Source organism: Danio rerio, chromosome 24 (genome assembly GCF_052040795.2).
Source record: "Danio rerio strain M-AB ecotype USA chromosome 24, GRCz13ab, whole genome shotgun sequence".
Classification (NCBI taxonomy): Eukaryota; Metazoa; Chordata; class Actinopteri; order Cypriniformes; family Danionidae; genus Danio; species Danio rerio.
Genome location: NC_141044.1, coordinates 27,432,478 through 27,459,547, shown reverse-complemented (window position 1 = coordinate 27,459,547; position 27,070 = coordinate 27,432,478). Strand labels below are relative to the sequence as shown.

At 35.6% G+C, this 27,070-nt stretch overlaps 2 protein-coding genes and 1 long non-coding RNA gene across 13 annotated transcripts in view; 2 read left to right on the top strand and 1 right to left on the bottom strand.

Annotated features, from left to right (window-relative positions):
- The window catches only part of pdha1b (pyruvate dehydrogenase E1 subunit alpha 1b), a 58,839-nt gene extending 58,223 nt beyond the window's left edge, over positions 1 to 616 (top strand). For all 7 annotated transcript variants that reach the window (XR_015524378.1, XR_015524379.1, XM_087308447.1 and 4 more), the window contains 1 exon segment: positions 5 to 616. Coding sequence is in view for 5 of the 7 variants with exons in the window: in XM_087308447.1 (XP_087164573.1) it covers positions 5 to 169 (165 nt within the window). In the remaining 2 variants the exon portion in view is untranslated.
- Positions 503 to 2,866, bottom strand: LOC147838055 (uncharacterized). Its single transcript, XR_015525034.1, has 2 exons — positions 2,264 to 2,866; positions 503 to 1,651 (listed from the first exon to the last, which is right to left on the bottom strand). It is a non-coding gene; the product is annotated as an uncharacterized LOC147838055 (long non-coding RNA).
- rps6ka3b (ribosomal protein S6 kinase A3b) overlaps positions 2,396 to 27,070 on the top strand; it is a 94,496-nt gene continuing 69,821 nt past the window's right edge. For 4 of the 5 annotated variants that reach the window (XR_015524240.1, XR_015524239.1, XR_015524238.1 and 1 more), the window contains exons 1-2: positions 2,396 to 2,722; positions 11,834 to 11,893. Coding sequence is in view for 2 of the 5 variants with exons in the window: in XM_087307976.1 (XP_087164102.1) it covers positions 2,660 to 2,722; positions 11,834 to 11,893 (123 nt within the window). In the remaining 3 variants the exon portion in view is untranslated. 5 annotated transcript variants of the gene reach the window in all.

Here is a 27,070-nt window from a genome sequence, read left to right as displayed (position 1 = left end):
ACAGGACATTGATGCAGAAATCCGTAAGGAAGTGGAAGAAGCAGCACAGTTTGCCACCACTGATCCAGAGCCGCCGCTGGAAGATTTGTGCAACCACATCTTCTACAATGATGCTCCATTAGAGGTCAGAGGCACAAACCCCTGGACGAGACTCAAATCCATCAGTTGAAGAACATGCTAATGATACAGCTATTCATTCAGCTATTCATGGATAATATTGATTTCCATAAAAACGTAATTACATTCCTTTACAGCCGGTACTTTTAGCTTTGCAGACTGTTATATTTATATATTTGGAAGCACATAGTGTTGAATAATCAATGTTTAATTCTAATATTAGAAAAATAGATTATTTTGAAAATAGATATTAATGAGTTCAATCATTGTCTCTGAATGGAATTCTTAGCAATGATTTATAAACAGTTATTTTTTATCATCATATGGCAATATGATGCTCAATATGAAGTTTTGGATTCTGAAATTATTGGACTATATTTAGATCTACATTAAATGAATTGCTGTTTGTAACAATACCGTCATTAGAACCTATGCTTACAGGAACATTCACAGAATGTTCTCTCAATGTTATGAATAAACATTACAGTAATTGAACTTCCATTAAGTGTCTTTTTTGTGGACTTTATGTTTATATTAATAATGTTATCAAAATGTTACAGAATAAATCATGTTGTTGTTGTTGTTTTTTTTTTTTTTTTGCTATTGAACATTCAGGGAACAGTACTTTATCCCTAATGTTTGGAAACATGCAAAATGTAATGGTTCCTTAACATATATAACAGTATATATGCTAGAAAAATTTGGTTAAAAATAAACCGGATATTTTGAATGCTCAGAAATACCATTTACAAAACACAAAATAGCTATAATAATTATTCAGCAAATTTTGACTTTTAAGTCCAAATCAGAGTTTTAAAAAACATGTAATGGGAACTAAAATGATTTAATTAAGGTTAAAATGTAGAACTGTAATTTGAAATTGGCTGTCTGTGCCATTGTTAATTTGGTTTGCTACTGTAAATCCTAATTTACTGATTTAAACTGAAGAATTGATCAGACTTACCAGCAGATGTCGCCCTCTCTTCACCTGCTTAAAAATGTTCAAATCACAGCTGTAAAATAAATGCCAATTCATTGGAGGCAGCCTAAATTCTTGCGTACTTTCCAGTGCATGTGTGTCATATGATGTTACCCAAAAGTGATGATGGGTTATGATGCATCAGTCTAGACACTGACTAACAACATTTACTACACGTAGCCTAATATTTAAGTGTGCCCATTGTTGGTTTCGGTGTACATGGAAAAAATGCAGTGAAATTAACATTAGAAATAACTATTAATTATTTTTCATTTATGTTTGCATATGGACAAGAAGTTAATATTTTGTGTCCAAAATTAAAGTCTGAATATGTAAAATAGTGCTATTGCTGACCAGATTTACTACTAGTTTCAGATAAAGTATAATACTGTGTAAGAATTTATTTTTATATAGGCTAAATATGTTACCCCAAGGGACGTCACGGTGGTGCAGTGGGTAGCACAATCGCCTCACAGCAAGAAGGTCACTGGTTCGAGTGAATGCTAGAGTGTATGGGTGTTTCCCGGTGTTAGGTTGTGGCTGGAAGGGCATCCGCTGTGTAAAACATATGCTGGATAAGTCGGCGGTTCATTCTACTGTGGCGACCCATGATTAGTAAAGGGACTAAGCAGAAAAGTAAATAAATGAATGAACGTTACCCCCAAAAACATAGGTTGATATGCAGTGGAGTAAACTCTACTTAGAACAACTCTATTTGTGCAGAGGGATGTAAACAAAAACAATGGTCCCAACATATTTCCTGCTTTACATTTTTATTTTCTATAGCTTCTGAGAATCCAAAATAAGCCACATATTGATAAATAATGCTATGATAGCTGTTTTAACATTAAGTTATTGAAATGCCTCTTGTCACAGTTATAAAATAGTTCTAACAAGAAGGAAATGTTCATGGGCCAATGACATGACCACACTGAAATGGTCTATAATTACGAGATATAGGCCTATATCATCTAGTGGTCATAAAATCCTCTCAAAATACAACATATTAATGAATAAATATGGTAGGCTACAGTTTTCTTAAAAAAGTTATCCGTATTACAAATATACAGAAAAGGGATTATAGTAAATAAACGTGATTATTATTTAAATACGTACATTTAGTCTCAAACACAGGTGGAGGAGGTAAAGGATGCATTGCGCTCTCACCTGTCCGTCTATTTGAGCGCCACAGCTTCAGCTCCGCCCTTCTGTCAATAAGTGACAAGCGCAATAGCCAATCCGATTCGTCACACTGGAAGAAGCGGAAGTGAGTAGAGCGCGTGAACGTGTGTTTTTTCTGTCAGAGGGGAGAGAGCGAGAGAGAGAGGGCGACTGGCACGAGATCAGGGGCACGGTCATTTTATTCCTATGGAAACGCTGCACTGACTGGCAGAGGTGAGCGGAGGAAAAGGTGGCGGCGCTTTTGGATGCGCAACGGATACCCAGCTTTCTTCACTCAGTGTCAAAAGCGCGGAAACAACCAGACGTAATTTCTTCAAAGTGCCTCAGAATTTCCCTTTTGAGTCTGATTTATTTAAAAAAGGAGCCTTGCAAAAAGTGAAGATGCCCCTGGCACAACTAGTTGACCCTTGGAGAAAGATGGCAATCGGGAGTGCGGCGAGCGAGGTGAGTCTCCGCTGCATTCACAGGTTTAAATCGCTGACATGTTCATAATATAAGCAGCACTTCTGTTTTTGACGCCGTTTCGTTTCTGTGTGGCGTTTGTGTACAACCTGTTCCAGATCTCTATCTGTATATCCGATGTTGGGGATTAGCGGTTATAGCGTGTGACCCGTGCGCGTAAATGCTTTTAAAACGATCCGTATGTCAAAGGCCTTTCACATTTTTGGACTTGTAGTTACTTTGGAAGTAGCATGCGAATTCATATTGTATGATACTGTATGTTTTGTTAATGGACTTTAAAGTTTTGATGAATGAGACTACAACGTAATGTTCGTGTATCTCAATCTGATTCGTGCTGATGATGACAGTTTGGTGGTGATGAATCTGTTCATCTTTAGAATGAATCTTTGCTTTGTCACCGAGAAATGTAAATTTAGTTAACACTGAACTTTAAAATATTTTTTTTAACAAAAGAAGGAAGAAACTGCCATAAAATGTCATACAGAAACCCTTTAAAAACTCATTCAGTGTAACAATAGTTTATAGTAGATGGCAAGAAAATCTGATGACAAGTCATTTTAAATAAATACAGTGCTCAGCATACTTAAGTACAGCCCATTTTAAAAATGAATATTTGTATCCATTTCCAATATATTTTGGTGCATTTAAACAAATCAGATTTATTAAACAGATATATTTATCAAAATAATATTTTAGTCATCAAACATGTTTAGAAATTGAAATATAACACAATTAAAGCAAACAAAATATTGCAAAAAAGAAAAAAAAAAATTACAAACTACAAAATATCAACCAAATTAAAAAAACTATTTATTTTTGCATTTGTATTTAATATTTTTCTATAACATAAATTTGGGTGTACTAGTTTTTGGACTGTTATCGTAAGTTATTTTGTTTGATAAGCTCCAGATTTGGCTTCTAATGTAACGACTAATCTAATGTATATGCACAAATATAATAATGTATAGCTTTCTGTCAAAAATATGAATTTAAATGATTGACTTGTAAATGCTGAGCTATTTTGCCACTATCCTATAAAGCTATAGGTTTTACTCAAGAAGTGTTTAGTGATTTAAAATCAAAATGGATCTAAATTTATGTAATCACTTCTATGTATCAGGTCAGAATGTTTCATTTGAACTTAAAACAACTGTTATGCTGAATGATGAAGTAATGTTATGTCAACCAAATGTTTTATTTTTCGCTAAAGTTAATGTCTTTGGATACAGGATCATTCAGAAGAGTTCCAAAGTGAACTGTTATATAATTCAGAATGTGAAAATAAAAAAAAATTCTACCATCATTAGTCGCTCTCATGTGTTTCCAAACCTGTTTGACTTTTTTGGTGTTTGGTTGAGCACAAAAGGAGATGATGGTCAATGACAATGTACTGCTAAAAATCTCCTTATCTCGATGTGCATTGTGCTATGACGAAGTTCTTAAGAACTGTTTTTCCTTAAAAAAATAAACAGAAACTCTTAATGTCTGTTCATGTCATATATTTGAATCAGTTAATTGTAAAAAGTGAATACAATTATAACAAACCAATACTAATTAGGAACAGGACAGTACAGAGAAATATTTCCTATGCTAAATACACAGCCATATCACCCTGCAGCTCAAGACTGGTTACACACTGTAGCTAAGCAGGCCATACAGTATGGCCATACATGATAAATGCGCTATATGAATACACATTACTTACTTACTTACTACTTATTAAGTAATCAATGTTAAAATCTGGCACAGAATTAAAATCAGAGTCGTTTTTTTAATTTTTATTTATTTATTTATTTATTTATTTATTTATATATATATTTATTTATTTATTTATATATTTATTTATTTATTATTTTGTCTGAATTCAAATTTATTTACCTATAAATAACAAAGGTTTAAATGGATAGTTCACCCAAAACTGAAAATTCATTTACCAGGCCCGTAGCCAGCCTATTAAAAGTTCTGGTTCTTTTTTCTCCAAAAGTGGACCTTTTTGCTGTTATTCGCCTCATTTTCTATTGAATTATGAGGTTCAAATGCTGCTTTTTAGTGACATCTTAAGCACCAATTTTTTGCTGGATTTGCTTGTCGAATAGTTTTTTTAAAGGTAATTTCAACTTTTAAAATAGTGGATATAGTGGAGGACATACAGGAAAGCATTGGGAGCAGAAAGAGGGGAAGGATGGGCACAGGTCCTCCTGTCAGGAATCGAACTTGGGTAGCCAACGCAATCTCACTGCAATTCGTAACATTTTGATTTAGTGGACGATTCGTTTGAATTTGTACGGTCTAATTCGTACAATTTAGTATGATTTGCTCATCATCACCCAATGACTATTGGGTTTAGGGGTGGGGTTGGGTGCCACACCTCCTTTTAAAAATCATACATTTTTATACGACTGAACTCATACGAATTTGTATGAATTAGCTACTAAACTGACAAAATGTAAAATACTTAAGTTTTCTCATAAGATCTGGCTGGGGTAGCCATGAGCAGCATGGCCCTATACTGTATATGTCGCCGCACTTAACCACTCGGCTATTAGCGTCTGATGGTTTAAATTACTACATTTTTCGATGCAACAATAATATTTCCTACATTTTTGTCAAAATGTTTACCATACTATTTTATGTTTACAAAAAAATTATGTTTATAAACAAATGTGCATTTAAACTGTAAGTTATTATAATTTTTTAAATTATATGAGAATAACATTTTAGAAATATAAAAAAATAAATTTTAACAATTAAAAAAATAATTTATTATTATCTATCATTAAAAAACTAACAAAAAACAATTAGGCATCTGTTGAAACTTGTTTTAAATCAAAAACTGTAGCCTATAGGCAAATAACACACTGGCCAACTCATTTCCTCAGTCAGGATTTGTCCATTTAAATAACAATAATTCAATTTGTCTTAAAGCCATCTTCTATAGGTTATTTTTAACAAATTATGATGGCATACTGTCAAAAGAAGACAAATGAGTTCAAATAGGGGCTTAATCCTGGGCTTTTTTTGACAGGGGGTTTGGTCATTCAAACCACCCGAACCCCACCTTGGTTTAGGGCCTGTTTGCTTACATTTTACTTGTTCCAAATCTTTTTGTCTTTCTGTTTTCTGTTGGAAAAAGCTGGAAACCTTTAAAAACGAAATTGGCTGTCGTGTCTGTGAATGAGAGACTGTATGGGTGTTTCCCAGAGCTGGGTTTTGTCTGGCAGGGATGCCATTTCATTGGCATTCATTCCATTGTGGCGACCCCCTGATAAATCACCTTGTGAGTTACAGTAGTGGAAACCTGTAACCATTGTCTTGTCTTTACTATGGAAGTCAATGGTTACATGTTTTCAGCATTCTTCAAAACATCTTCATTTGTTTTCAACAAAATAAAGAAACTTATAAAGGTTTGGAACTACTTGATGGCGAGAAAATAGTGAGTATATTTTCATTAACTATCTCTTTTTACCTTTATGTACTGCAGCCATAAGACATTTGTCCTCTCTGCGGTTTTCCTAAAAATTCAATGCCCCTTATTGTAACATTTCGCATGCTGATTTCCAAAGGATGTGACGTGCATGCAAATGATCACAGGTTAATCCAGTATGTTTCGAAAAACTCCTGTTCACTTCACTCCACTCTACTCTCACTATTTTTCCAGAAGTTACAGCTACAGCCCCATTGATCCGCAAGTAATAAAAGCCTGCCGTAAAGCTGCCAGGAACATATTGTAAAGGAGAATAGCAGAACAGAGAGGCAGATAACAAAGTGTTCCCTTCCAGCTAGCAGATGATCACAGGCCATCCTTCAGTTTCGCTCCCTCGCAATGACAGATTGGCCGGTCTGAGTCGCCACCCTGACTAATTAACCCTAAACAGTCAATGACAGCATGCAGGCCCGGTTTAACAAGACGTTCCACCACTGTCATTTGGTGCAGAGGAGCAGACGCTCATATTGGCATGAGTGAACGTCTGCTGTAGTAATCAAGGCTTTGTATCGCTTAGAAACTGATCCGCACGGAGATTGTAATGTTCATTGTAGTCTCAGCCTCAGACGGACGGCCTACAGACCGCCCACAGTCAGTTCGATGACCGTCTGATGATTCATTTTTCAAGAAACAAAGTGATGAGAAATGTACGAACTCCAAACAGATTGACTGACAGCTGCACTACTTGCTTTAGAGGTACTAGGGTAAATTTCTATGAATATTTGGCTAAGTTTGCCATCTTAGTACTGGTTTGTGGATGCATGATATATAGTTGAATTCCGAATTATTCGATTTTTAAATTTTTTTTATTTTTTAAATATTTCCCAAATGATGTTTAACAGAGTAGGGAAATGTTCACAGTATGTCTGATAATATTTTTTTCTTATGGAGAAAGTCTTATTTGTTTTATTTCAGCTAGAATAATAGCAGTTTTTAATTTTTTTAAACTGTCAGTTTTTTAAAGGTCAGTATTATTAGCCCCTTTAGGCTATATATTTTTTCAAAAGTATACAGAACAAACCATCATTATACAATAACTTGCCTAATTCCCCTAACCTGCCTAGTTAACCTAATTAACCTAGTTAAGCCTTTAAATGTCACTTTAAGCTGTATAGAAGTGTCTTGAAAAATATCCAGTCAAATATTATTTGCTGTCATCATGGCAAAGATAAAATAAATCAGTTATTAGAGATGAGTTATTAAAACAATTATTTCCAGAAATGTGTTGAAAAAATCTTCTCTCCGTTAAACAGAAATTGGGGAAAAAAATAAATGGGGCAAATAATTTAGGGTGACTAACAATTACTTCAACTGTATGTAACACCAAGATGGGAATCATTTTGAATTTAAAAATGCAAGTATATGTACAACTTGTGTGCTTACACTTGTTTGAACTTGTGTGTTTACACTATTGGGTTTTTTATTTTTTATATCCTTTAACTCTATTTTCTACTGTATGGCATCCATAATTGCTATTGACTGATGTAATAGATTTCTGGATTTATTGCAATATAACAAGTAGGGCTGGGGGATATTGCAAAAACAATTATCACAATATAACGTTTCATATCATTCTATTTCAATAAATAATATTAAATATTTTTTAACTAGCTGTCGCCTCACAGCGGGAAGGTCGCTGGTTTGAACCTCGGCTCAGTTGGCTTTTCTGTGTGGAGTTTGCATGTTCTCCCTGCCTTCGCGTGGGTTTCCTCCGTGTGCTCCGGTTTCCCCCACAGTCCAAAGACATGCGGTACAGGTGAATTGGGTAGGCTAAATTGTCCGTAGTGTATGAGTGTGTGTGTGAATGTGTGTTTGGATGCTTCCCAGAGATGGGTTGCGGCTGGAAGGGCATCCGCTGTGTAAAAACTAGCTGGATAAGTTGGCGGTTCATTCCGCTGTGGCGACCCCGGATTAATAAAGGACTAAGCCGACAAGAAAATGAATTAATGAATTTTTAAACAATATATTTAGGAATATTAGGATTTTTTTAACCACTTTATTTTAATTTACCAACATTACTAAGGAAAACAGTTTTAATAATCAAAAACAAAAATATTTAAACAAAATATCTGATCTCTTTATAATTAAATAAACATACATGTTAAAGAGACTCTTGATAAATAGAATGTTATAAAGTGTGTGCAATTGGAAAGGTAGATCAACGTCTATAAGGTGTCAGTAATAATGATACAGTAAAGCTCAAACTCTGTCAACAACACAAATTATGATCATCAAATATGAGCTTTCAAGTAAAGGAACTAACCATCAATATTCAAATACATATTGCAACATTACAAATTGTGAAGTTGAATGACCACATTACCCACAATGCTAAACGTTTTTTTCAGATGGGCTGCTGGCTGGGATGCACAAGTAAAGAAACCACACTATTGCACAACACATGGACATGACTTATGGATATATTTCGCCCATTAGGGATGCTCCAATCAATCGGCCAGAGATTGGTACTGGCCGATAATCGAATTTAATGACTCGCTCGGTACTCGCTGATCTAGCCGATCTCATGAACCAATCACAAGTGTTTGTTCACAAGTTTACAAGTAGAGGAAGACACATATGCGCTCCCAGGTTACACATCCAGGTTATACATACAGCTTCGCTACAACACTTAGAGGTAAATGATGTGTGGGGTCACAACAGCTAAAATATATGCAGAAGTGTATAAACTGTATTTAGGCTTTTTTACGTATATGAACGGGAAGCTCTGTGCTTTTGATAATATTGCAAGTTCACTTAAAACCTAAAACAATAATATTGTTTATTGCAATATACAGTTGGAACCAGAAGTTTACATACATTTAAAAAAAGGAACATAACCGTTTTTAAAAAAAAAATGTCTGATGGTAAATCGTACTAAACGTTTACCATTTTAGGTCCATTAGGATTACCTAAATGATTTACATTAAATGCCAGAATAATGAAAGAATTATTTTTTTAGAGAAGTTTTTTATTAATTTCTAGACAAGTTTACATACATTTTCTTGTTTTGTTTTTTTTTAGCTTTGCTTTTAAACTTTATAATATTGGTCAAATGTTTTGGGTATCCTTCCACACGCTTCTCACAATAGTTTGAAGGAATTTTGGCCCATTCATCCTGAAAGAATTGGTGTAACTGAGTCAGATTTGTAGGCTGTCTTGCTTGCACAAGCTTTTTTTAACTTTGTCCACAAATTTTCTATAGGATTGGGATCAGGGCTTTGTGATGACCACTCCAAAACATTCACTTTGTTTTCCTTAAATCACATTTTAAGTAATTTGCCAGTATGCTAAGGGTCATGGTCTGTTTAAAAAGACCCATTTGTGGCCAAGTTTTAATTTCCTAGCTGATGTCTTGAGATGTTGCTTCAGTATTTCTACATAATGTTCTTTCTTCATGATGCCATCTATTCTGTGAAGTGGACCAGTCCCTCCTGCAGCAAAACAGCCCCACAACATGATGCACAGTTGGGATGGTGTTCCTAGGCTTGTAAGCTTTTCCCTTTGTCCTCCAAATGTAACACTGGTCATTATGGCCAAACAGTTCAATCTCAGTTCCACCAGACCACTGGACATGTCTCCAAAATTATTCTTTTTTTCTTGTGTAATTTAGCAAATTGTTATCTGGCTTTTTTTTGTTGTTGTTGATTCAGGCTTGTTGATTTTTCCATGTTGTCACACAAGGAAGCAGTGTGTTTGAGGCTTTCCTTAAATACTATTCTACAGTTGCGTTTCCAATTAACTCAAATGTTGTCAATGAGCCAATCAGAAACTTTCAAAACCTTGACATTATCATCTGAGCTTTTTCAGACGCATAATAATCTTATTGTATGTAAACTTGACTTTCAAGAAAAGTTAAAACAATTTCTCTAAAAATCTCTCTCTAGTTATTTTGCCATTAAGCATAACAGAAACAAATTTGATAGTCCTAACTTACCTAAAAAAGATAAAGTTTAGTCACATTAACATCTGACTTTTTGTTAAATGGTTATGCGCCTATTTATACAATGTATGTAAACATCTGGTTTCAACTGTATTTGGTGCAATATATCAAACGACAACAAATAGATATGACAGGCCTACATGTATCAATTAATTAATTAAATGTTCTAATTTGGTTATGAAATAAAATAACCAATGAAATGACAAATAAGATGGGAATAATTTTTATTTTTAAAAGCAATGTTAAAACAAAAACAAAAAGGGCTATCTATCTATCTATCTATCTATCTATCTATCTATCTATCTATCTATCTATCTATCTATCTATCTATCTGTCTGTCTGTCTGTCTGTCTGTCTGTCTGTCTGTCTGTCTGTCTGTCTGTCTGTCTGTCTGTCTGTCTGTCTGTCTGTCTGTCTGTCTGTCTGTCTGTCTGTCTGTCTGTCTGTCTGTCTGTCTGTCTGTCTGTCTGTCTGTCTGTGTGTGTGTATATATATATATATATATATATATATATATATAGTGCTCAGCATATATAAGTACACGCCTCTCATATTTTTAATGAGAAGCTACAGCTCCAAGGTGAAAACCCTACTCAGTGTTTGTGCTGCAAAACTTCCCTTACTATAAAACACATTTTACTGGACTGTCCTGCTTTTACTGATTCCAGAAGACTTTTTTTATGAAATGAACTCTTTATTGGATATTTTGAACAAAGTGAAACCAAAAGAGATTTTAGCATGTTTATCATGCACCAACACTAAAAATCTTATTTAATTTATATATTCATTTGTTGGTTGATTTTTAAATTGTATATTTATTATTGAAAGGTTCCTGCCATGAAAATAGCCCTGGTTGCTGACATGGCATTAAATAAAAAATACATTGCATTAATAGGAAGCTACACAATAATATATTTGACGTTTACATTAGATTAGTCAGTACTGAAGCTAAATCTGGAGTTTATCTAACAAAGTAACTTACAACAATGATCCAAAAATGAGTAATTCAAATGCATGTTTTTTTTGCATTATTTTGCATGGATTTAATTGTATTATCTTTTAATTTCTAAAGATGTTTGGTTACTAAAATGTTATTTTAATAAATATATCTGTTTAATAAATTGTTTTGTTTAAATGCACCAAAATACATTGTCTACATTCACTGAGAAATGGATACAAATATTCATTTTCAATATGGGGTGTACTCAATAATGCTGAGTACTGTATTTATAAAATTGCTTTACTGAACATTATGATAATATACGATCCCTGAATTCATCGTCAAAGTTATTTTTTTTATTGTTTCATGTATTAATTTAGTGTTCTAATTCATTTTGAGTTCAATTAAAATAACCAATGGTTTTTAACATCTCCAGTGCTTTTTACTACTGAACATAAACTGTGCATAAAACGCAGGTTTAAAAAAAAGAAGAAGCAAAAGCTGTTGTTATTTTGCGCTGGTCTGATTTTATCAAGCTGTTTAAATTGTCAGGTTTTTGGGCAAAACAAATCCCAATGTGGACCAGGCATTATACCGTTACTCAAAGATCTGAATATGTGTGACTGTTTTCGGTGCACTTCAGACCTTGAACACATGATATTGTGTGCTCTGTCTGCAACGCTTCATGAGACACTGAATGACCATATTCACTTTTCTCTCACATGACAGACGGAGCCCCATCATGTCTTGGAGGACTCAATGGGAGAAGAGGAAAATCTATCATGTCAAGTAAGTGTCATGTTTTCTCCCCGTTTCTACACTCTTCTTTCTCTCTCCTAGGTCTTCTCAAGTTGTCTATTTCTCAAGCTTGTTCTACCTTTTTATCCCTGTCCTTCTCATCTTTTCATGACATGTCCCCTCATGGGCTTTGATGTCCTTATTTTATCGCTGCTCAGTGTTTTGTAGCACTTGACATTTGCGATGGAGCATGTTTTCAAGTGTGCAGCATTGAGAAGTGGCTCTTCTGAGGCGACATTTACGCTAGTGCATTTGTGTTTTGAAACGCATAACTTTTACTACGGGTTTGCCTGACATCCTCACTATGGAGTTTTTGACGCTTAAATATGGAGATTTTTGGAAATGCTGCAGAGCCTGCTTTAGTTTGTAAACTTTGGGGTTGAGTATCAATATTGACAGACTAATACTGCTGCACACATTCGCTCCCTGATTGGCTTTTAATATTTGCACATGCTTTCCTGATTCCTCAAGCCTTGATCAGTTTGTTTTATTTTTGTAACACGCGTTCAAGTTCAAAGAAACAGAGACATCAGAAAGCACATTCTGTATGTTTTTATTTTAAAATGGCAGATTGTTTTCATTTATATAGAAATGCATAGAATTTTTTTGGTCGTCAAAAAAACACTTTCTACAGAAGAAAAAATATTATAAGCAATACTGTGAAAAATTCCTTGCTTTGTTTTAAACATTATTTGGGAAATATTTAAAAAAGAAAAAAAAATCACATGAGCGCTAATAAATTTGACTTCAACTGATAATCGTTTTAATAATCGTGATTACAATTATGACCAAAATAATCGTGATTATGATTTTTCCCATAATCGAGCAGCCCTACTCGACGCCCACACCGGTGAAGATGCAGAATTTCGAGTTTTGGGTAAAAGGCAATGTAAATGCTCTGTATAGTACAAGTTGTACGTAACGATATCCCATTATAATGTGTTTGATTTAATAAGTGCACAGGCTGCCATTGTGCATTATAATTTTATAGCAACTTTTAGCTTCTGACTCTGATTCTGTTCATGTAGTGTGGTTGGAGAGATCTTTTTCTGAAACATAATGGAAAGGCCAATATGGATGAGATAACAGAATTAAAAGTTCTTGTGTCAGATGTCAAACTGCTTTGAATTTGTATACTAAGGAGAAATGGCAATGGAATGAGATGAGTATAAAAACAACAAATTAAATGAAGTAAATCCATTTGTAGAGGAAAGAAATAATTCGCATTTTGAAAATCGACATGATCAGATTGTATATGCGAGCAGGGCTTGAAATTAACATCGTCAACCCGCCTAATGGGTTTGTGGCCCGGGTTAGACAGTCACTCTCACTGGCCAATTTAAAATGAATTTTTAAATTGTATTCTTCTTAAAAAGCAGACTTAATGGCCACTATGAGATATGAAAAAAAAAAAAAAAAACAAGCAAAAGAAAGCAGGTAAGCTGCTGGCTTTATACAGTTGAAGTCAGTATTATTAGCCCCCCTGAATTATCAGGTGACTGTTTTTTTTTTTTTTTCCCCAATTTCTGGTTTACAAAGAGAAGATTTTCTCAACACATTTCTAAACATAATAGTTTTAATAACTCATTTCTAATAACTGATTTATTTTATATTTGCCATGATGACAGTAAATAATATTTTACTAGATATTTTTCAATACACTTCTATACAGCTTAAAGTGACATTTGAAGGCTTAATTAGGTTAATTAAGTTAACTAGGCAGGTTAGGGTAATTAGGCAAGTTGTTGTATAACGATGGTTTGTTCTGTAGGTTATCGGAAAAAATTAGCTTAAAGGGGCTAATAATTTTGTCCTTAAAATTGTGTTTAAAGATTAAAGACTGCTTTTATTCTTGCTGAAAAAAAACAGATAAGACTTTTTTTCCAGAAGAAAGAATATTATCAGATGTACTGTGAAAATGTCCTTGCTCTGATAACCATCATTTAGGAAATATTTAAAAAAGAAAAAAATTGAAAGGGGGGGCTAATAATTCTGACTTCAACTGTATACCAAATGGCAAGATACAGACAATGCTCAATCACTGACGAGAGCTTCAGTGTTGTTAAGCGCATGAGTGTTCAAAAGTTTCAAAAAGAATTGGTTGCTTGCACAAAGCATCTTTGCAGGGGAACGCAACTGGTGCGATCGGTTCTATTTGAAATAGACTGGATAAAAAAGATGCTCATGCGTCTAAACTCCTGTTGCTCTCAAGAGCTCAAGATATTTTTGAAATGTCTTTTGTAAGCAGCAGCAGTTGTTTTCGCTTTGAACAGATTATCATATCATTATCGCACACAATGTTTTTCACCTGCTTTCTTTTGCTTACAGTTAGATTGGGCTAAGAATTCTTTATTTTTTATATTTACTTTCAGTGTGGCTAGAGATGTGGAAATGTTGAGTTCACACTGCATGATTTTTAAAGAGGTCGTGTCACAGATGTTTTCACACTGTATGACTATCTGGGCGAGCATTTTGTCACTGCTTTGTTTACACTGCAAGATGGATCGGCGTCAATCGCTGACAACTTAGTCCAAACTACGTCTCGCAACCAAAAACACGTAGTATGACTTTTGCTATTAACTACATAATGAGAAAGAAGCCTTTAATGGGATAGAAATGTACATTTTTGCTCACCTGAGTTTGAAGGGAATTATCAATTTCTCCTCAACTTTTTTTCTTTTTTGACCCGGTTGTGATACTACTCCCATGACACCTCAAACAGACAAGGGTGCTCCTGCCAAATTTACACTAGTTTTTCCTCTATTTCTATACAACAATTTGAGCCTATTACATTCAGAGATGATGTTTATGTTGACAAATCTTTATTACACATGAACTAAAATTTAAAGTATGATATTGCAGGGCTCGAAATGAACTTTCTTACTTGGTAGCACCGGTGCTCCCAACCTGAAATATTTAGGAGCACCAGAAAAAAATTAGGAGCACCCACCAAAAATGAATGATATATTTGTCAAGTTGTATATTAAGGGATTTATTGTATTTGAAAACACAATCAAACATCAATTGGGACTAAAAAAACACAGAAACAACTATCTAACTAATGCTGTGATGACTTAATATTTGTGCAATAATTCCAAAATGAATGTTGAATAATTATAAAATATTAATGATGATGATGATGATGACAATAATACTAATAATGAATTATATTTCTCATCATCATGCTGCTCTGAATGTGCTTTAATGTAAGTTATCTGCTATATAAAGTCCTACTGTTAATTTATGAAAAATAAATTGATGGTTTGCATCAAACGCAAATTAAGCATTGTAGTAAGAAATATTTATTTTGTACTATTGTTTTATATGCATGTCAATTTAACAAATAATAGTTCTGCTACAAAACAAACAAAATAATATAATAAATCATTCAATTCAATGCTGAATGCTGCAAAGCAGTCATCAGTAATTAAATAGAAGAATAATATACACCTCAAGATAGAATAGACAAAAGAAAGGAAGAAAAGTCTCACTTTTAAAGGGCCATGACTCCCCCCACTTTCAGTTAAAGTCTACTTCAGAATTTTTTCAAAAGATGCATGATTAATGGGCGTGGAGCTCCGCGAGCATCGGGCAGGAGTGGGCGTGGCCAGCAGGGAAGAAGGGGAGCGAACGAAGCTAGCTCACAAAATTAGACAAACCGTGAAGAGACGCATGAGTTTATAGTTTACAAAGTTAAAATGCAAAGAAATAAACAGTGATTTAATGCCCTGCTACATTTGTTATTCATAATTTCTATACACATAACCACAATTTATATAATAATAAAGATAAGTGTGTTCATGTAAACCGTATAAATGAGGACTTCTCCCTCAATCCCCTTATCCAGCAGACTCAGTGCAGCAGGTCTCCTGACCTGTCTATTTTAACCATTAGCCCTGCTGGTAATCTGGAGGATTTAGGCAAACACAGCAGCACGGCGATGTGTCTGAATGTAAACGAACTCCTGATGAAAGTCAGCGTCCGCCATTCTCTAATTCTCATGCTGCTCTCCCGACAAAAATTCTAGCAGCACGCACACAGCTTTGCTGTATGATCGGCCCTGACAAGATCGCGGGGGAAAACATGCAACAAACCGCGTGGATCATGGAAACAAACGCATATGAGCCTTCATGAACGGCTAAATACTGTGTGCCCGTGGGTCCGTGACACAGCTCGGGCTTGACTCTGGCAGGTCTGGCAGGTCTCATGAATAAATAAGCAGCCGGCTCTTCTCATAGGATAAGAAAACTCCGCTATGAATAATAATGAGAAACCGAAGCGTCATCATTACACTTGCAGTACTGCGCTACGTCGCCGATTTTGATCCCGCCCCAAAAATCATTTTTAAACCGGAAGCTGAAATTAGCTGACAAAAGCTCAAAATTATCCAGTTTTCCCCACAATTAAAGCTGACAGGTGCTAACATTGTCTCAACTGATGCTCAACACACACAAATCTGTTAATATATAAAAAAAGTTATCCAGGGTGTCCTGAACCTTTAAAAGTTTTGGTTTCGGTTCGTGTCGTTTTAATGCTCAGCCTCGTTACGCGCTGAATTGCATCTTTCTGTGTTTGCAGGAAAGCATGCGAGTCAGCCGACCCAATATATGAGAGGGGCAGAGCAGGATTCTCCCGATGACCACCAAAGCAATACTATTCTTTCTTTGTTATAACCCGCATCAGTTTAAACGCAGTAAAGGCAAGCTTCTTTGGCGATGGTGTTATAGCGGACATCAGCGCTGTTGCAGCCTGATCTCACGAGGAAACGTATGAAAATGTTACGAATTGCCGTGAGATTGTGTTGGCTGAACACGCAGTGCATGCAACGCATCGAGATTCAGTGTACTTTTCACTCGTCAGCCGTTTGCATTCCCCGCGGTCACAAAAGCTCCCTCCCTGTCATCTGACAGTGGAAAGTCTTGAGTGATTGACAGCTAATATGAACCAATATAACGGCAGGGAAGACCGATTTTACCACGTTTTTAGAAAAAAAAAAAAAACAGGTCGCACTACAACTATTATATGCAGTCGCACGAATGCTCCCAATATATATTATGAGGTCGCATAGCTTAAATTTCGGGCGCATATGCGACCAAAATGGTTGCAATTTCGAGCCCTGTATTGTAGTGGACCACCTCTTTAAGAAACCAATATGAATGAATGTTATATATTGTATATTTATTATAGGTTTTGCCATGAAAAGAGCCAATGCTGCTGATACGCATTAAAACATAAATGCATATAGATGAAAATCATTTTTATTTTAAGAACAGTGTTAAAACGAAAACACACAAGTGTAAACTTAGCCTGAGAAGCTGGAGAGTTTGAAATGTCCCTCATGTGCAGATGTAAGGGCAGCTGGTGATAAATGGTTGATATTGATCATGTGTTCCCAGTAGACTGCATTTGTATCGACGAGTCCTCTGATTGTCATATTCATGGCAGAGAAACTGGAAACATGGGATTTGTTATACGAGCGCACTTACAGTCAAAACTAGTGCCATTGTACAGTACCGCACACATTGTATGGGGGTCCCAGAATTCCTGCGCTCCTGCTAACAAACACACACACACACACATACAGCCTAGACAACAAAGTGCTCATTGTTTTTGTTTGTGGGAGCGTTTCTGTTGAAGCCATAATGGTTGCTCTAGTTCGGGAAGGATTCTTCCTACACTCAGATGCCTTTAATGAGTTTCCGTAGCGCGTCCATTATGACATCATGCAGTCTGACCTCATACAGGAAACTGTGAAGACTTTTTAGGTCTCCTCTCCCACTAAAAAAAACTCCCCAGTCTCTAGCTAGTGCTGAGAGACATTGATTTTTAAATGCAGCGCAGATGGACCTATGGATCTTGTCTGCGAACAGAGCAGGGCCATCAGAAGCATTCTCTAGAGCATTCGCTTTTCTCTCTGAACGTCCCCACTCATGAGTGAGCACTCAGAAGTGTCTGAAGGCTGATCCTTTTTAAATGTTGCCGGAGAGGCGTAGGTCAAGAGGCGCATTGTTTTTTTTTGGTCGCTCACACTCGTTTTTGACCTTGTGTTGGAGAGTCTTATGAAAACGCATCATATTTTTACATAATCACAATTAAAATAAGGAATAATATATATATATATATATATATATATATATATATATATATATATATATATATATATATATATATATATATATATATATATATATATATATATATACATATACATATAATAAAAGGTAAAAAAAAATTAAAAATATAAAAGAAAAAAGGAAAAAAAAATTTTTGGTCGCTCACACTCGTTTTTGACCTTGTGTTGGAGAGTCTTATGAAAACGCATCATATTTTTACATAATCACAATTAAAATAAGGAATAATATATATATATATATATATATATATATATATATATATATATATATATATATATATATATATATATATATATATATATATATATAATAAAAGGTAAAAAAAAAATTAAAATATAAAAGAAAAAAGGAAATTAAAAGGTATATCATAAATTTATTGTAATTTTAAATGTAATTTCCACTAACAGTACTAGGTGAATGTCATAAAATTCAGCGATCGTAATTTTTTTACGTAAGGTGTTAATTTAATTTGTAAAATCCTACGTTTATTTATTTATTTATTTATTTATTTGTTCATTCATTCATTCATTTTCTTGTGGGCTTAGTCCTTTTATTAATCCTAGGTCGCCACAGTGGGATGAACCGCCAACTTATCCAGCAAGTTTTTATGTACCAGATGCCCTTCCAGCCGCAACCTATCACTGGGAAACATCCACACACACGTTCCCACACACACACACACACACACACTCATACACTACGGACAATTTAGCCTATCCAATTCACCTGTACCGCATGTCTTTGGACTGTGGGGGAAACCGGAGCACGCGGAGGAAACCCACGTGAACGCAGGGAGAACATGCAAACTCCGCACAGAAACACCAACTGAGCCGAGGCTCGAACCAGCGACCTTTAAAATAATGAAAATAAAGATGCGTTATGGATGTGACCAAAAAAGTCTGCGAGGTTACAGTACAACATACTTTGTATAAATGCATCAAAGTAAACTGCACAACCCAAATAAACAATGCTCATCAAAAGGATAAGAGTTGGTCCAATATAGAACAAAATGATGTTATTTTATTTGAGATTTTTGCACTTTTGAGAAAAAAAAGCTTCATTAATGAATGTGACATCTGTATGGATGTGACAGATGTGAAATTGGCACTTGTGTGACTTTGGTAAATCAAATATAGTTTTTAAAAACACTGACAGAGACATTTGTTACAGTACTGTTGTATACAAGCCTACATAAAACACTTGAAAAGAGTTTTAATATTTTGAGAAAAAAACAAATTTTCATGGCAAGGTTGACATTTGCATGGGATTGCTCCAAAATAGTTGCATTTAAAATGTAATTGGTCTTCCTCTGTCGTCATCATGTTTATTTTTATACGATTATATCCAGTGGTTATCAAGTTCTGAATAATCACGACAGGGCTAAATAAAATGTGACGTTCAGCTGTATAAATCATCTTAGTGTATTTAGTTTTTTTCTGTGTATTTAGCGGAATCTTATGGCTGTTTATATGTGTATGCAAGTGTGTGTGTTCACCTGAACATGTTCCGATCCTTGTGTTTAATGGGGCGTACGAGGGTAAACAGTATTTCAGTAGTGTAATGAGAGTTAATGAGTAGGAGAGTGTGTGAATGCATTAGTCATGTGCTCAGTTAAATGCTCTTAAAGCTGCTCTCTTTCTCAGAATGGCTAATGAAACAGGAAGGAAGGAGGAATCTGTGTGTTTGTTATATTTAGTTTGCAATCAGCCACTTGACTTCTATCTGGAAGCTATTTGAGAGTTTATAAACAGGATCATATTTAAAATCATTTCCATAACACAGATGCAAAACAGTGAATCACTCCAATTAGCGGCTCACTGGCTCCATCTGGTGAGTGTGTGTACATCTCAGGTTAAAGATGATCTGGTTTAAATCAAGATATAAAGCATTTAGCACACACACTTCCAGAGTTATTAACTAAAACAGTACGTCTTTTTAAGCCAACGCATACACCTATTACAGTCACATTTGCCTGGACTGACCTGGGATTATGCGTACTGTACAGTTTTGGTGACTCACTCAACTTTTTTGTTTTTACCCACAAGAGAGAAAATCAGCTAGAGAAGCATTAGGTAGATGTTATTTATGACTTCCATCAGAGAAAATAGGAAATGAGAACTGTTGAGGACATAGTCGCAATAAAAACTACTCTGATTTTGAGGATTGTGAGGGATATTTCATCCAGAATTTCTGCATTTTTATATCTTCTAAGTAGGAGTCAGAGGCGATAAGACTTAAAATCTGAATCTCGATTAATTGAACACTTTGTTTTGAATGATTGTTCTGCTTTCTTTGTAATTGTTTATTCACTTATTGTAGGGCTTCACGATTCTTTTTTGCTTAAAATAAAGATTGCGATTTTCTCACGATTCTGTAACGTTAAATAAAGGTTAAAGGTGCAGTTGGTGATTTTCTTCAGAAACATTTTTTGTTGTCCTGGTTGAAAGTCTCTTCACATTCCAATAGTAATGATTAAATGAAATGATCTAAATGTATTTATACGTATTTTTATATTCTGGGTAAGGCGTAAAACTAAAAAATGTTCATCCAATAAATATTGCCAGGCTAACTATTCCCATAATTCTGATAAGTAGCCCAATCTGTCTGTCAGCAAATGTAGATTTGAACATCTGCTGCTGTTCACGCAGATCCGCCATTTCGTGGGCACACGCATGCATGTGCGTTCACCTGCACACGAGAGACAGAGAGAGCAAAACAAATGCTGAATCAAAACTTTTTAAAATCCTAAATCAGTACTGGAGTTACTTTTGCACGCTGGAGGAAGGATGACACCATGGCTAAAGTATTTCTTTTAGACAGGTAATGTGATGTTTTAAAACTATTTTAATCACGCAGAGCTGATGTAGATTGTTTTGCTTTGTGACTGGGTTATATGCACTGAATTGTTGTTTAGCCACTGAAATCTTCCAGTGAAAGATTGTGACTGTTTTACATTTTATGAGGGTCCTTTTACAGCATTGATAATGTAGATTTTTATTTAGTTTAAAAACAAAACAAAACTAAGCTATAGCATGTAAGTATATCTTTGTAATAAGTGTAATTCCTGCACGGCGCCGGCCAACCACTAAGCAGAGTTTAAGGTGTGCACGGTCTTGTGTTTCAAAGATATTATTGGTTTCATTTGAAAGCATTTATTTAGATGATCAAGCATAAAACAAGATGAAAAACCATTTAAATGCAAGCCCAGTCAGAAGCAACGGGCAAGCGCAGTAATTACAATCAAAATACAGTGGTAAAAAAAATGTCAATGTTTTAAAGATGTGGTGCAGAACAATGGAATTTAATGCAGTCCTTCTTTTCCAGTCTGAGACTCACTTTTCGTCGCATTTAGATCAGATAGTGAAGATCATTGGTTGATGTGTTTTTATAATAGGATAAAAGTTCACCGAAGCACTTAAGCTGGCCTATACTGAAAATTTTAAGTCCTTGTGCATAACCCATTAATCATCAAAACACAAAAACAGACAATTAATTGCACAATTAATATATACAGTTAAAGTCAGAATTAATAGTCCCCCTGTTAATTTTTTTCCCCAATTTCGGTTTAACTGAGAGATTTTTTTCAACACATTTCTAAACATAATAGTTTTAATAACTCATTTCTAATAACTGATTTATTTTACTTTGCCATGATGACAGTAAATAATATTTGACTAGACATTTTTCAAGACTCTTCTATACAGCTTAAAGTGACATTTTAAAGGCTTAACTAGGTTAATTAGGCTAACTAGGCAGGTTAGGGTAATTAGGCAAGTTATTGTATAATGATTGTTCTGTAGATTATCGGGAAAAAAAATTGCTTAAAGGGACTAATAATTTTGTCCCTAAAATGGTTCATAATAAATTAAAAACTGGTCTTATTCTAGCTGAAATAAAACAGATAAGACTTTTTTTCCAGAAGAAAAAATATTATCAGATATACTGTGAAAATGTCCTGAACCTGTTAAACATCATTTATGTAGATATATACATACATACTGTTGAAGTCAGATTTATTAGCCGCCCCTTTGAATTTTTTTTTTCTAATATAAATAAATATATATTTATTTATTTTCTTACTTGAACTGACAATACAAGAACATCAGAACAAAATCCAGGGGAGTACACAAAGATCCTTGAAAAAAAAAATCAATAACACAGTTATAAGAAAAACTAGAATCATACATACGCAATTACGCATACATTCAACATATCCCAAGACGGAAAGGAAAAATAAGAATAATAATAAAAAATACATTTTAAACAGAGAATTAAACAAATGAATGGCATTACAGTGACAATTAAAAAATAGACAAAAGGAAAGAAATTAAAATCAAGGACTTTTTAATACCTCTGTATAATTTTTCAAGTATATTCGTTTTTTTTTTTTTTTTTTTTGAGGAAGTGTTTTTTATGAGTGTGTTTAATTCATTTTTAAAATAAGAAAAGGATGGGCAACTATTACCATTCTATTATATATATATATATATATATGTGTATTAAAAATGAATAGTGTGTGTCAGGGATTTATCATTTAAATTATTATTAAAAAAAATGTGTCTTTGAAACAAAAAAAATGGACAGAGTTGACAGAATCAAACTTTTGAGAACCTAGGAGTGACCTAGGACCTTGGAGTGCTTGGAAATTGGACAATCAAAATATAAATGTCTCCTCTGCTTGTTTGCAGAATGAACAGGAGCTGTCAATGTCCAAAAGTGTAGAAATATTAGAATTTACCTGATAAATTTTATGTTATACTTTCAAATGTATTTCTTTTGCCTTATTGGTGTCAGGCAATTAATTGTCATCCATGTCTCATAATCATGACATCTCTAGTATCATTGACCAACAGCGTCCTCCTAGGCTCCGCGGTCAGACCCTGACACTGATGTACTATGTCTATGTGCAGGGCATGTGTGCTGTGTGTCGCTTGTTTGTGCTAATGTTTGGCTATTTCTCCAGATCTCTCTGGCAGATGGTATTTAATCTTCTCTGGCCATCTGGACTGACTTTCTCTCGCTTTGCGGACTCCCACTCTTGCCTCTTTTTTACCTCTCTCTCTCTCTCTCTCTCTCTCTCTCTCTCTCTCTCTCTTTCTCTCCATCTCCTTCTCTTTCTGCAGTCATTCTGGTGAGAGAGTGCCGAGACATCATGCTGTCTTTTATCTACTCTGACTCACTCTTCCAGCACGGCCCTGCACACCTGATTCACAGAACTTGCCTGACTGTGATTAAGTAACAAATGCGGCTTAAATGACTCAGAGAGCATTTTAATTTAGTGCAGAATCTGTTATTAGCATGCGTTGCTATTACTGCAGCGCGTAGTGAAGGTTAAGGATTGGAATAATGTAGTAAATGAACATGAACGACGCCTCAGATTGTGGCAGAGAAGTGTGATGTTAAGGCGCGGTCACATTAGCAACATTTAGTCAGCAAAATGGTCCATTGTCTATTGTCAGCAGTGACGTACAATAGCACCACTTTCAGACTGAGGAACATTCTGTCGGTCAGCACCTGAATCCAATGCGAAATCTCAGTCCAACACAACTTTCTCATGACTCATTATGTCATGAGAGATAGGTTTGATGCATTTAGATGATAAGAATTAACCATCTAAAATTCTTTGAATAATCATAACGCTAAAACTAAACCGGATGTTAGTCATTTAACTTTAAGGAGTGAAATGCTCTTCATGGCTTATCAAAGTACAGATGAAGTCAGAATTATTAGCCCTCCTGGTAAATTTCTATTGAAAAAGTCCTTTAAATTGCTGAGGAGAGACTAAAGAGAGAGAGTAGAGTTTTCCAAATTCTGGGAAAATTTGGGGTTTGGTTCTCCAAACTTGTTGCCACTCGGTCTTCAACCGGGAGTCTTATGGGAGGAATCGATTCACCCCTCTATCTTCTGGTGACTTCTCTAGCTAGTGGATTTTTTTTCCCTCATGCTCCACTCCTGCTTCTGTGGACGGTAGCAGGCTCTGGCTCTCACGGCTCTTTCCCCGCCAGTGGTGAGTCCCACATCCCCTGCTCCTTACCATGCTGGGAGACAGCAGCAGGCAGACCTCTAGCCACCCTGGCACCTTTGGGGTAGAGGTCTGCATTCGTGGGAATAAATTTCTGAGTAAAACACTGTTGCGGTGGGTAACTCTGGTATGATTTCAACGGGAATGGGCGGTCTTACAATATAGTGCTCCCGAGATGTTTTTTGGGAGGCATATTTAATCACTGTACATTTTACATTATTCCTTGGCCCAAAAGGTACCTACTATGTGTATAGAAATAATGCTGATATGAAATATAAAGCACAATTGGTAGTTAACAAATATATTGAGTGGATATGTTAGTAAATCTGACTTTGAAAAAGTCAGTGCCTTATCAGCCACAAATCTCACCGCACATCACGTGACACTCATGTCTCATCACAAAGGGGCAGCCAATAATTATTGCACAACCTACAATTTTAGCTTTCTGAATATAAGGGTGGAGTGGTCGATTGCAGAATAAAACCTGGCAGGAGCAGGGTTAAAAAAATCAACCCCATGCAAATCTCTACCTTTCTCTTACCTAGAACAAGTTTCTCCCCTGGTCGATTAAACACTCGCTCTCCCTTTTAGCAGTGAGGGCATCCAGACAACGTTTGCCTCCTTGCCACAGGTTTTCGGCACCATTGTAATAATGTTAATAGCTACATTGCTGCCAGGAAGAAGGAGGCGAAGAACCAACGCACTTTAAAATAATTTAATAACAAATTAAACAAAACAAACTGACGGCAACTCCTCACGGAGACTGCCGTCAAACTGAAAGCAACAGTGACATAATAAGTCTGAGCCCAGTCCTCTCTCGTCTAGCACTGGCGTCTCTCCTCCTTTTAGCTTCCATGGTTCCTTCGTGAGACCTCACGGCTCTCAGCACCGCCTCATTTGCCACAGTTTGTTTACTCAAAAATGAAAAACTGTCATTAATTAATCATCCTCCAAACCCCTGAAACCTTCGTTCTTCATCGGAACATAAATTCAAATATTTCAGCAAGGTTCTTGTCTTGTTTAAGGTGTCTCTTCAGAAGAATTAGATTTGCTTGCTCAATTAATTGTTTTTACAAGGACTTGTTTTATACTTTAAGCTTTACGTGAATGGACTTTAAACAGGGGCACAGTAATCTTTGAAGTTTTTCTAAAAATATCCCCGTCTGTCTTCGTAATCTGAACTGAAATCTTACTGTTTTGAAACAACATGAGGAAGAGCGCATGATACAATTTAAGATGAATTATACCTTTTATAAACAGGAAGCTGACTTTTGGATAAAACTGTGTAACATGAATCATAATATTTGCATCAGTAATACATATAATCACATTTTTTACATTTCTTTTCAAAGCCGAAATAACCTTGCATACAGTAAATTCCCCATAGTAGATAAAAGGTATCCAATTGCATCCGATTTTAATGTTCCTGGTACTTCTTTCCTGTAAACCTAACTTTTTGTTTGACTTTATTTGACTGCTGACATAATATAGAATGTATTTGTTTTTCGAGACCAATTGGATCCCATTAGAGAGCCTGTACACCATCTTAATGTGAATGTGTTTACAGTGTTTGTATATATTTGTGTAAACCATTGGCTTTTTCAGGTTTAAACTTCTCAGCAGTGTTTCTTTCTGTTTCACACCAAATCAGTCTATTTAGCTTAAGTTACGGGTCTTGTGGTCCTGCATTAATTGGTATTAAATTCCCATAATAGCCTCTGGATTGATTAAAAATGTGGTTCTGTTTACTGACAGATCTATTAAGGCTCATTTGCACACGATGGCTGATGGCGTGACCAGTCTGTGATTCAGTCGCATTCCCCTCCCCACCTCATCCTCAGTCCCAGTGGTGTCGTGATGGGTCACAGCTGGTGACTTACAGTCCTCTAATGCTTTGAGGATCAATAGAGCTTGCTGGGAGTGATGGCCTTTTTTCTGTTTGCTGGATCAGTGGATCAACACACAAATTCAATCACATACATGCATTTGTATTGGTGGTTACAAAGGCTCTCAATCACAATGTATCGCATACTGTAAAAACTATACTGTAAAAAATATATTACACGGCCTCTACCCCATCCCTACCTCAACCCAAACCCAAACAGGAAACCTGTGGCAAATTTTGAATGTCTAAAGACACCATTGTTTATGTTTGGAATTACAAGGACTTAAAGAATGTCCTCATAAACCATCCCTGCAAACAATTTTGTGTTTAAAAGATGTCTAATAGACACCAAGCATAGACAGCTTGGCTAAAACAAGGCTAAACTTGGGCTGTCAGTGAAAATCTAATAGACATTTAATGCTGCAATCACACCAGACGTGGAAGAAGTTCCGGGGGAAAATCCTCTTGACAACACCGGACAACAGTTCATCAAACTTGGCTCGGCTCATTCAGAAGCACCGCTGAAAGCTTCCATCATCCAGGTATAGTTTCTGGAGGAGTTTATGAGCTCACAGAGCTGGGTGCATCTCAGAATGAATCTAGTGGACTCGAGGCTGATTTATACTTCTGCATCAAGCGCACGCTTATGCTACAGCGCAGCCTATGCGTTGATGCATAGCCATACGCCGTGGCCGTTGGCATCGCTGGCGTGCACCTCTCAAAATATGTAACTATGGAGCGTATTGCAAACTCTGTGATTGGTCGGCTTGGCTCGACCGATGAAGCGAGTGTTTACAAGTGTGGAGTCCCATGAAGGAGCTCCCAATGGAAAGTTTTGTTTTTTGTTTTTCATGGTTAAAATTGCACGTTTGCCGGTTCCTGCTTCAAAATGAGCAAGTTTGAGCCCCTTGTACATTAAGGAAGCATTCAAGAAAAACAAAACACCAGCGAAGAAACTCAACACAGAAGAACATTAACACCTCACTGCCAACTAGTGGTTCGGAAGTGTTATTGCAGAACAACAGAAACAGCGCGCAGAAATATAAATGCACAGCTACGTGCATTGCATGCGCCGTGGGTCACGCCGATTACTTGACACAGAAGTATAAACCAGACTTTAGACAAGG